The following is a 12,307-nucleotide window of genomic DNA, read 5'->3' as shown; positions in this document are numbered from 1 at the left end:
TGCATACCTTCTCCAGTTGCATTCTTCTTGTTCCATGTGAGGTTCAAGTCATTGGCCTCTTTGCCCACACATATGCAGACAGGGTTGCTGTTGCTGCCATCCTCAGTATCAATACAGATGCAGACCTCATTCTCGGTGTCATTGACTGAAATGCGATCAAGTATGGATGGCAGTTCGTCTTCTGATAAATGCATATCTTCGAAATCAGTTAGGTTCTCATGGAAGTTTGATGCGCCTTTCACGTGTAATCGTTCGCCAGGTGCTTCAAGATCGAATATTCTTGTATGCTTCATGTGCACAACTGATGCATTGTCATCAAACAAAGCTCCACCATCGAATGGTGTAGCTGTATCGGCACGAGAATAATTATCCTCATCAGCTGAGGTAACCATTTCATCTGTGTCAGTTAGCACGTGGGCGTGCATGTCAGGACTGGGAGAGACTGTGTAGATCACTGGAATGTTATCAGCATAATGCAGAAAATGCTTCTTGCTTTCAAGAGAGAAAGGGGCATCACTTTCTTTCAGAGCTGTCACGGATTGACATGCCATTTCATGGAGACAATCTGGAGTTTTGATCATAGCTTCGCGGTCACCTGTTATCATCTCATATTCCTCTCCAGAAGCAGCTATTTCGTCAACTTCTGTTTCACTGGCTGTCTCTGCTTGATCTGCAGTTGGTCTGTGTCTAGCAACAGTTTGTTTAGAAACACCATCTTCATCAGTCAAAAGGATATCCTCTGTGTCTGTCACACCCAATTTATTAGCAACATTCTTCTCAACATTCAAATTATTTTTTGGTTTTGTTTTCTTACGTTTACTACCTTGAGTTAGATATATATCTTCAGTGTCAGTGAGGGGCTCCAAGTCAGAAACCTTAACTTTCAGCTTTTTCTTCTGTACCTTTACCATCTCACAAGATTCTATCACTTCACCTTCAATATCTAATATATCAGGAGTAGGACAATTCAAAAATTCATTGATGCTAAGGAGGCCCTCATCTGCTGATTCAGTGGCAATATCTTCGATCTCTGATATTCCTCCGTAATTGTTATCAGGTGATTGCAGTCCAATTGGTTCTGCATCTCCCAAGGGAAGTACGATGGTTACTGGTTGTCCATCCTGCTCCTTCAGTAATATAAGTTCCCTCACAGGGTCTGGAATTCCAATATCACCTTCCACTTCGGGAGGTAAAGGTGACATTGGTCTAGGTATATTTTTTCCTGAATAATCGTCATCATCTTCACCATCGAACAATTCAGTATCAGTTAATGCTCCTGCTAGTGAGGCTCTGTGTGGCTTTGCTAAGTTGTTCATAAGTTTCTTAGCTGATTTCTTATCCACTTCCGTTTCCGATTCACTGCCAGCAGATGAGTGTAGATCTTCAACATCTGTATTAGAAGTCAACTCAATTTGAGGGGGACTGAGATAGTTATCTTCCGATTTCTGTGATTTGAATTTGCTTGCATCAGAAGAAACAACAATTGGCCGCGTCTCACCATTAATGTCAGTGAAAACAATTTCATACGGAGCTTCTTTCCAAACTTCCGGCTTCGAGAGATCTTCTATATTCTCCTTGAATTCTGACTCTTGAGAGTCTTCAATTTCCAAATCCTCAACATCAGTAATATCAACTGAATCTTTATAAGCATTTTTTGATGTTCTGAATAGCTGCTTCTTTTTTTCATTGACTCTTCTCTTGTAAGAAAACATATCATCTGAATTGTCAGAATCGATATAACCTTTTTCCAAAGTAGCTACCACATTTAGGTTACTTTTTAATGGTGGATATCTGGTACTTTTGCTAGGGATATCAGTTTCTTCTTCTGAATATTGTTCATTGATCAATTCATTCTCAGTTTCAAATTCTGTATCAGAAAATACATATTTTTTGCTGTCTGATATATATGTGAAAGATGGCTCCGTTGCAGACAACAGTTTCACAGCTATTTCAGATTTGGCTAGCTGTTTTTGAGTGCTGAACCGATTTGATACATCCAAGTTATCTTTGACCAAGTCAGAACTTACTCTTCTCCTACGCAACTGAGGACTTACAGGTCTCAAATCTCTATCAAGTTCATCTCCAGAGTCGGAAAACACTATTTCTGTATCAGTGATTTCACTAAGATGTGGGGAGAGTGATCTTGGAGATAATTCTGCAGAGCTCAACATCTTAGGTGATCTTCTCTGCTGTGTTTTAACCTTTTTCTGGCGCTTCTTACTAGTTGATCTGTGATTGGGAGAAGTGCATTGCAAAGGCGTACTTGGGATCTTCTGAATTCTATCAGTTATAGCAACTGTTTCGTCTTCATTCATGTTTAGCAAGTAGTCAGAATCCTCATAGTGATCACTTTCATCGAAATCTTCATTGTCACTAGCGTACATGTCTTCCAAATCTGTTGCTACATCAAGATTCTTATCACAGGCGTTAAGAAGGTACGATTTAGGAGAGACATATTCATCAGTCACTTCTTCTTCATCATCCAATTCAACTTTAGCCTCCGAATTTTCTTTCTGCTGTACAGTATCAAAATCATCATTATAGCTTTGAGCTTCAATTGCTTGTTCTATAGGTTCTTCATCGGCTGTTTTCCTATTCTTATCATTTTGTTTTCTGCCTTTTTTAGTCCCCAATCTTCTTGATTTTATATTTTCAATGACAATGCCTGTGCCATCATCCTCACCAGTTATCGAGATAGTAGGAACCTGCGTTTCCTTTACTGCCATATGATATGCCTTTATCTGTTCCAAATATTCTTCTATATTTTCGAATAGTTCCGAGTTGGGATCTTCTGCAAGGTGTCCAACTATGTTCAAGTATTGCACTCTGTCTGGAACTAATTTTTTTCTAGTTTCTTGAGCATTAAACGTATGCTCTTCTTTTCCGGTGTACTTGCTTTCAGTGTTTATTACAGAATCAGTTGTTATTGTAGATGTGGAATGTTCATGGATGAGATCGTTTTCTCTGTTCTTTCGCTGTACTCCCTTTGACTTATGGTGTGCGTAGTCGCTGTCTTTCTTCAAATACTCATTCTCGACAAAATGTGTATCTTCCTCTATCTGTGGATCAAAAACCAGAACAAAATTTAAACTAAGAAAAAATCAAACGTTAATGCCTCCATGTGGATCTTATTTGAATTTATTTAATTAATTGGACAATTAGTGGTGTAATATAAAGTTTTAGTGATGTTGATTTTCATCAACTTAGGAACTTAGATATTGAAGTGATCAATCTCATGATCCGAAAAAGGAATTGCATCATCACTACACGGATTAAGGGATTTGATATAATATATTTATAAGTATATACAACCGGAATATCGCAAATGAATAGATAGTACGAAGAATAACGATTGCGTCCAGGTATAGTTTCAGAGTTTTTGAGGTGCACCTGATTCTTTCACTCTTCTAAGGCGCACTCTTTCAGGACCCATGTTATGACTCAATGTTTCATAATAAGGAGTGAGACATATGTCTGGGGACTTGTTCATAATTCATAAAACGATGACAACTTCAAACTAACCGACGTATTGACGTAATAGCTAAATAATTATAGCTTTTACTCATAAAAGTCAGCGATATTCTAACTTCAAGAACGAAATGCCTCATAGTTTGAACAATCTTATTGATAAAAAATTGGAAAAATCTTTCTTGCAAGGAGTTGTAATACCTCGCGAAACCGATAAATATTATAAATACGCACCCTTGCTACATTATTATCTACTCTCAAGTATCTGAAATATGGAAAATGAGAAGAGGATTGAATTGATATCAAAGGTACCAATTCGGGAAGACTCAAGAAGAGTTCCAGGGAGATTTAGGAAAAGTTATGTGTGGCAACCTCTTACTCTTATGATTGCATGCATAAATCTCAAGTTGAACACGTCTTGGAAGACATTAATCGATTCCATATTGGATAAAGGTAGAAAAACCTACACTATCTTTTATTAAAACTATTCGTATGAATCAACATAGAGGAGCTGATTTTTGAATGACCTAAATCTATTTTTAGCCTCACTAGTATATAATATTCAGTTTCCATTATAATTATAAGTTAGGAACATTCAGTTCCTTCCGGCTTGTGCAATTTTTGAATGCTTCTGATCAAGCAGAATACCGATTTCGATAACTGAATAAACTTTCTCACCAAAAAGTATTAATTTGGATACATAATATTAATAAAGTTCAGTGATACTCAGGACAAAGAAGGCACTAAGTAGGCAACCTCTCATCTTGTATAAGGTCATGTCAAGCGGGGTTGCCTACTTTACTCCTTCTAACAGATTACTGGCTTTAATCTATTCCATGATTTATTATGTTCTGTATCGGTCGAAGTAAGTACTTCTGCTAAAAGACTATAATATATACTAGTAGTTCGGTTAACGGTAGACCATGAAACTACTAAAAAATCATGAAATTCCCGGCCAGAAGCGCAATCTTCATAAGAATTAGCAAGAATGTAGCCAGCTTGTGCGTTTATACTCTTTACAGCTAGGAGTTGATTGTGGCGCGCAAAGATTCCCATGAGATAAATTTAAATAGATAATAAGGCCGCTATCAGGTACGATACTCAACTTTTTAATAACTATAATCAATAAAAAAACATCTTCTTATCGCAGAACTATGCAGAACATACAGCTTGAACTATGATCTACAATGAGTCTATTTGATGCGATAACAAACGAATATTTCAAACAAAGTGTTCCAGACTTTATACATGCATTCCATAGCAAGCCTCATCTGTTGCTAAAAATGTGATTGATTCAAGTACTAAGATTTACGATTGTTTAATGTAAGTTATTGATCACCCTGAGTACCTCGTAATATATTCATTAGTTACCCTCATCATTCACTTCATTCATGGGGTGGAAGATTTATAGTGTATTCGTTGTATTTGTCACGACATATCAATTTAATCTTGAATTCAGAGAGCTTCACGATATGGAACATGAAATATTGGCCATTAGAGTATAGTGTGCATCGCACAGCATGGCAATACCATTATGAAAACTTTCAACTTTTCATGCAACTCCATAGAGTAGGTGGAATACGAAAGATTTATAGATAGAATTACTGTGTTTCTAGCATTAAACTCTAGCTTTTAAAACCATATTGCTGGTGTATTCCCAGTCAATACAAACTTCCTACTGCGTGTGCGTTTATGCATTGTTTTCTACGAGTTGAGTGAAGGGAGAAGATACTCAAGATGTGATAGATAACGTTCGAGAACTATCAAGTGCCTAAACACTCATTGTATCAGTTGGAGCTATAGTGAGATTCACATTTTAAAGTAGGTGGGAATTATAGGAAAGCATTGTAGTCACTTTTTCAATGCCTCCCAAAGTGAATATACTATGTAATTCTATTTACCCCAGTTATCTGATCTGATATCTTTATTGTTAATTCATGTAAATAATGATTCATTCTATCGCAAATATATTTTATATGATTTCATAATGAATTTTTATAATCAAGATCAAATACGTTTTCATTATATTTCTATGAAGTCAACAAACGATTTGACAACATTGCAAAGTTGGAAAATAATAGAGCTTTTGATTTCTTTTTTGATGCTGACAAAAATAAGAATTAAGAATTAAATGTTGGTTTTTTGACGTGAATCTCACTAAAGCAGATATTTAGCAGCCCAGTCAACTAGTTTACAATATTGATAACAGTTTTACAAGTTTTTCTAACATTATTTATCAGTTACACAATTCCTAATTGAACTAATAATATGTCTTACGAGACATACACTTTGACTGACGAGTAACTGAGTTTCAACAAAAGCAGTAAAAGGCTATTGCATAGTTAGCAAAGTTTTGTCTTGTTTGGTCATGCTAGCAATATACATTAGAACTTAGTCATTCAATAAAGTAGTACTTAATGAAAAGCAGAAGTAGGAGAAATATTTGGAACGTGTACCTCAGAGGGGAGCAGCATGCTGTGATCAGTTGATGATTCCATATGGTGCATACTGGTCGATGGCTGGTGGGGCAATGAGTTACCTGAAGGGGAAAAGGAAGTGTCCTCTTCATCTGAAGATGCATACAGGAATCTGCGTTTGGGCTGAGGAGAAGTGATTGAATGAACAGCTAATATTGGAGATAAGAGTTCTCCTGAGAAAGATATTGGACTTTTATTAACCGAGCTTTCATCATTATTGGCTTGTTTAACTGGGGTTGTGCAGATTTTTGTGTCATCAATGGATGAGGTCATTGAGGATTTAGTTGGAGATGGTTCATTGTCAGAAGTATCAATTTCTGGGACGGTTGCACATTCAATTATATCAGAGGTACGGACCTTTGGACTGAACGATTCTCTTACTCTTCTAGAAAGTTTGGGAGATGCTGGTGAAATGCTGGCTCTGAACCGACTACTTGCATCGGTACTAAGATCATGATCGGAAGAGGAGGAGGGAAGAGCAACTGAATCAGAAAGTGAAGAGTCAGTGGTGTCAATCATTGAGAACTCTCCCATATCAATGTGCGTGTTTTGATCATGTTTAGAGCCAGTTCTTTTGAAAGGGTCACTTGGTTGCTTATAAACCACCTCTATTGCCTCTGTTGTATCTATGGTCCTTGTGAATACTTCAGAAGTAAGAAGTTGCATAACACTTCCTGATTGCGGCTGAGGTAGTTGCATTCTACGAGGACTAGATGGGAGAGAAGAAGGACCTCTATTTCTATTGATAGTTGATTGTTGATCTTTTTGAACCATGGTACATCTTGATGGGGAACCTAACAGTTTTATTCTATTTTCCTCACTCATTTCTACATATGAAGAAGGTGCAGAAGATGCTCGTTTTATACTTTCTACTGTCTCACTAGTAAATTCTCTTTTTGCAGTAGTAGCTTGACTTTCAATAACCGGTTTTGTAGACTCTAATAGAATGGTCTGGCTGGTTGTCTTTCCAATATCTTTTACGTTTTTCTCAACAGCCTTTTGGATAATTTTCTTTTCTTCTTTAACATTCTTTTCATTTGTCAGTATATTCTTGGTCTTCTTGGTTTTTGATGTTGGAACTTTCATCAATTTATTGGAGTTGGACTGACTTGTTTTTGGTAAAGCATTTGCTCTTGATTTAGTATTATCTAATTGGATGATAGTTTTCTTGGACTTCTTGATAGATTGGACAGAATCAGTCTTATGTTTTCTCAAATTATTATTAATGAGATTATCTTTTTTTGGTAACTCTTTTTTTACAGTACTAATTATTAGCTTGCTGCCAGGTTTTTTCAAACTAATGGGTTTGAGAGGTTCTGAATCGGATTTGATAGAAGATATTTGATTCCGTGATTTTTTAACCGGGGTGGAAGGGGTACTCCTTGTTTTTGATGTGGAAGGGACATCTTGTCTTTGCATTCTTGGTGAAGTTATTTTATTTTTTTTCTCTGGTGTAGAAGGAAGAGATGAGAACTTTGCTGAATCATACACACTGTATTTTTTAGGCACATGTTTTTGATGAGTATCAGATTTCTTATGTACTATATCTCTTGCAGATGGTTCTTTTAGTTTGATTTTTTCCTCAACTTTTCTATCTCTTGAAAGAGTGGATGCCATATATCCTTTGGTTCTTGTCTTTGTGACAGAGCTTCTAGTTATATCAGGGATGGCTTTTTCTGGTTTTCGTTGAGGAATTCCTCCCTTTTTCAAGCTACTTTCCGTGAGTGATTGAGTGGGTCTTGTTTTCAATTTGCTTGCACTCTGAATCGATTTTAGCTTTGTATGTTCATGTTTTGATATAAGAGAATCGGAAGATTTAGGAGAGATATGTGAAACTGTTCTTTTGGAGATTTGTCTTCATCTGGTAGATCTAATGATTCGGGTTGTCTACAGGCTGTGATGGTTCTGCATCCTTGCTGATTGTTGCCTTAATGTCTTCTTCATCCTGTGCCTTTTCATCCAATTTGGAATCTTCAACCTGGATCTTTTGATCGGAGTCAATGCTGGATGGAGCCTTCTCCACAATAGCTTCTGGCTTGACAATTTCTATCTGACTATCAACAAGAGGTATCTGCTCAACTTCTTGTGCCTTGTCTGATACTGCAAGAGGTTCTTCTGCTGGCAATGGTGTTACTGCTGTAGCAACTGTTGCTACAGCTTCTTTCTCCACTGTGATCTCTGATTTTTCAGCTTCTTCTGGTTCTGATGTGGTTGTCAGTGATGGCTCAGTTTCAACAACTTGCTTTTCAAGCAATTCTGTTGTTGCCTCTTCTAACTTTTCAGTCACTGGTTGTTCAATTGGAGACAGTTTGATCTCAACACTCTCAGTGGCAGTTTCAATCTGAGATGCCAGTTTTGCTGCTGATTCTTCATCTGCAGTCTTCATTTCTTCTGTAGCTTTTGGTGATACATCAACTTGCTTGTCAGTTTCTTCTGTAACTACAACAGGACCCACTGTTGCTTCCAATGGGGACTTTGCATCCTCTAGTGTAGTTGCAGAATCAACAGATGGGCTCACACTACTATCCTCTTTGCTTGGTTGCACATCTTGAATGACTTCTTCAACTTCAGTTGAAGGCACTGGCTTTGTTGGAGAAACTTGTTTCTCTGTCTGATCTGCTTCAGATGTAGAGATTGCTACTGGTGCTGCTGGTTTGTCTTCTTCTGCTGCTTCATCTTCTGGTTTCTTTTCAATGATTGGAGCAACGATTTCTGGCAATTTTTCTGATGTTGCGACTATTTGTGAATCTTCCTTTGTAGATTTGTCTTCATCTGGTAGATCTAATGATTCGGGTTTGTCTACAGGCTGTGATGGTTCTGCATCCTTGCTGATTGTTGCCTTAATGTCTTCTTCATCCTGTGCCTTTTCATCCAATTTGGAATCTTCAACCTGGATCTTTTGATCGGAGTCAATGCTGGATGGAGCCTTCTCCACAATAGCTTCTGGCTTGACAATTTCTATCTGACTATCAACAAGAGGTATCTGCTCAACTTCTTGTGCCTTGTCTGATACTGCAAGAGGTTCTTCTGCTGGCAATGGTGTTACTGCTGTAGCAACTGTTGCTACAGCTTCTTTCTCCACTGTGATCTCTGATTTTTCAGCTTCTTCTGGTTTTGATGTGGTTGTCAGTGATGGCTCAGTTTCAACAACTTGCTTTTCAAGCAATTCTGTTGTTGCCTCTTCTAACTTTTCAGTCACTGGTTGTTCAATTGGAGACAGTTTGATCTCAACACTCTCAGTGGCAGGTTCAATCTGAGATGCCAGTTTTGCTGCTGATTCTTCATCTGCAGTCTTCATTTCTTCTGTAGCTTCTGGTGATACATCAACTTGCTTGTCAGTTTCTTCTGTAACTACAACAGCACCCACTGTTGCTTCCAATGGGGACTTTGCATCCTCTAGTGTAGTTGCAGAATCAACAGATGGGCTCACACTACTATCCTCTTTGCTTGGTTGCACATCTTGAATGACTTCTTCAACTTCAGTTGAAGGCACTGGCTTTGTTGGAGAAACTTCTTTCTCTGTCTGATCTGCTTCAGATGTGGAGATTGCTACTGGTGCTGCTGGTTTGTCTTCTTCTGCTGCTTCATCTTCTGGTTTCTTTTCAACGATTGGAGCAACAATTTCTGGCAATTTTTCTGATGTTGCGACTATTTGTGAATCTTCCTTTGGAGATTTGTCTTCATCTGGTAGATCTAATGATTCGGGTTTGTCTACAGGCTGTGATGGTTCTGCATCCTTGCTGATTGTTGCCTTAATGTCTTCTTCATCCTGTGCCTTTTCATCCAATTTGGAATCTTCAACCTGGATCTTTTGATCGGAGTCAATGCTGGATGGAGCCTTCTCCACAATAGCTTCTGGCTTGACAATTTCTATCTGACTATCAACAAGAGGTATCTGCTCAACTTCTTGTGCCTTGTCTGATACTGCAAGAGGTTCTTCTGCTGGCAATGGTGTTACTGCTGTAGCAACTGTTGCTACAGCTTCTTTCTCCACTGTGATCTCTGATTTTTCAGCTTCTTCTGGTTTTGATGTGGTTGTCAGTGATGGCTCAGTTTCAACAACTTGCTTTTCAAGCAATTCTGTTGTTGCCTCTTCTAACTTTTCAGTCACTGGTTGTTCAATTGGAGACAGTTTGATCTCAACACTCTCAGTGGCAGGTTCAATCTGAGATGCCAGTTTTGCTGCTGATTCTTCATCTGCAGTCTTCATTTCTTCTGTAGCTTCTGGTGATACATCAACTTGCTTGTCAGTTTCTTCTGTAACTACAACAGCATCCACTGTTGCTTCCAATGGGGACTTTGCATCCTCTAGTGTAGTTGCAGAATCAACAGATGGGCTCACACTACTATCCTCTTTGCTTGGTTGCACATCTTGAATGACTTCTTCAACTTCAGTTGAAGGCACTGGCTTTGTTGGAGAAACTTGTTTCTCTGTCTGATCTGCTTCAGATGTGGAGATTGCTACTGGTGCTGCTGGTTTGTCTTCTTCTGCTGCTTCATCTTCTGGTTTCTTTTCAACGATTGGAGCAACAATTTCTGGCAATTTTTCTGATGTTGCGACTATTTGTGAATCTTCCTTTGTAGATTTGTCTTCATCTGGTAGATCTAATGATTCGGGTTTGTCTACAGGCTGTGATGGTTCTGCATCCTTGCTGATTGTTGCCTTAATGTCTTCTTCATCCTGTGCCTTTTCATCCAATTTGGAATCTTCAACCTGGATCTTTTGATCGGAGTCAATGCTGGATGGAGCCTTCTCCACAATAGCTTCTGGCTTGACAATTTCTATCTGACTATCAACAAGAGGTATCTGCTCAACTTCTTGTGCCTTGTCTGATACTGCAAGAGGTTCTTCTGCTGGCAATGGTGTTACTGCTGTAGCAACTGTTGCTACAGCTTCTTTCTCCACTGTGATCTCTGATTTTTCAGCTTCTTCTGGTTTTGATGTGGTTGTCAGTGATGGCTCAGTTTCAACAACTTGCTTTTCAAGCAATTCTGTTGTTGCCTCTTCTAACTTTTCAGTCACTGGTTGTTCAATTGGAGACAGTTTGATCTCAACACTCTCAGTGGCAGGTTCAATCTGAGATGCCAGTTTTGCTGCTGATTCTTCATCTGCAGTCTTCATTTCTTCTGTAGCTTTTGGTGATACATCAACTTGCTTGTCAGTTTCTTCTGTAACTACAACAGCACCCACTGTTGCTTCCAATGGGGACTTTGCATCCTCTAGTGTAGTTGCAGAATCAACAGATGGGCTCACACTACTATCCTCTTTGCTTGGTTGCACATCTTGAATGACTTCTTCAACTTCAGTTGAAGGCACTGGCTTTGTTGGAGAAACTTCTTTCTCTGTCTGATCTGCTTCAGATGTGGAGATTGCTACTGGTGCTGCTGGTTTGTCTTCTTCTGCTGCTTCATCTTCTGGTTTCTTTTCAATGATTGGAGCAACGATTTCTGGCAATTTTTCTGATGTTGCGACTATTTGTGAATCTTCCTTTGTAGATTTGTCTTCATCTGGTAGATCTAATGATTCGGGTTTGTCTACAGGCTGTGATGGTTCTGCATCCTTGCTGATTGTTGCCTTAATGTCTTCTTCATCCTGTGCCTTTTCATCCAATTTGGAATCTTCAACCTGGATCTTTTGATCGGAGTCAATGCTGGATGGAGCCTTCTCCACAATAGCTTCTGGCTTGACAATTTCTATCTGACTATCAACAAGAGGTATCTGCTCAACTTCTTGTGCCTTGTCTGATACTGCAAGAGGTTCTTCTGCTGGCAATGGTGTTACTGCTGTAGCAACTGTTGCTACAGCTTCTTTCTCCACTGTGATCTCTGATTTTTCAGCTTCTTCTGGTTCTGATGTGGTTGTCAGTGATGGCTCAGTTTCAACAACTTGCTTTTCAAGCAATTCTGTTGTTGCCTCTTCTAACTTTTCAGTCACTGGTTGTTCAATTGGAGACAGTTTGATCTCAACACTCTCAGTGGCAGGTTCAATCTGAGATGCCAGTTTTGCTGCTGATTCTTCATCTGCAGTCTTCATTTCTTCTGTAGCTTTTGGTGATACATCAACTTGCTTGTCAGTTTCTTCTGTAACTACAACAGGACCCACTGTTGCTTCCAATGGGGACTTTGCATCCTCTAGTGTAGTTGCAGAATCAACAGATGGGCTCACACTACTATCCTCTTTGCTTGGTTGCACATCTTGAATGACTTCTTCAACTTCAGTTGAAGGCACTGGCTTTGTTGGAGAAACTTGTTTCTCTGTCTGATCTGCTTCAGATGTGGAGATTGCTACTGGTGCTGCTGGTTTGTCTTCTTCTGCTGCTTCATCTTCTGGTTTCTTTTCAATGATTGGAGCAACAATTTCT

General features: G+C 38.7%; 1 protein-coding gene across 1 annotated transcript in view; it reads right to left on the bottom strand.

Moving 5' to 3' along the window:
- Window positions 1-2,337: 2,337 nt before the first annotated feature.
- The window catches only part of LOC120349581 (ankyrin-2-like), a 60,886-nt gene continuing 50,916 nt past the window's right edge, over window positions 2,338-12,307 (bottom strand). Inside the window, exons 13-14 of the mRNA XM_039419981.1 lie at window positions 5,925-12,269; window positions 2,338-3,059 (exon numbers count right to left, since the gene is read on the bottom strand). Coding sequence (XP_039275915.1) covers window positions 7,816-12,269 — 4,454 coding nt within the window. The 3' untranslated portion in view covers window positions 2,338-3,059; window positions 5,925-7,815. The remainder of the gene's footprint in view (window positions 3,060-5,924; window positions 12,270-12,307) is intronic.

The sequence above is a fragment of the Nilaparvata lugens genome, chromosome 2 (genome assembly GCF_014356525.2).
Source record: "Nilaparvata lugens isolate BPH chromosome 2, ASM1435652v1, whole genome shotgun sequence".
NCBI lineage: Eukaryota > Metazoa > Arthropoda > Insecta > Hemiptera > Delphacidae > Nilaparvata > Nilaparvata lugens.
This window is presented reverse-complemented; position numbering and strand designations above follow the sequence as displayed.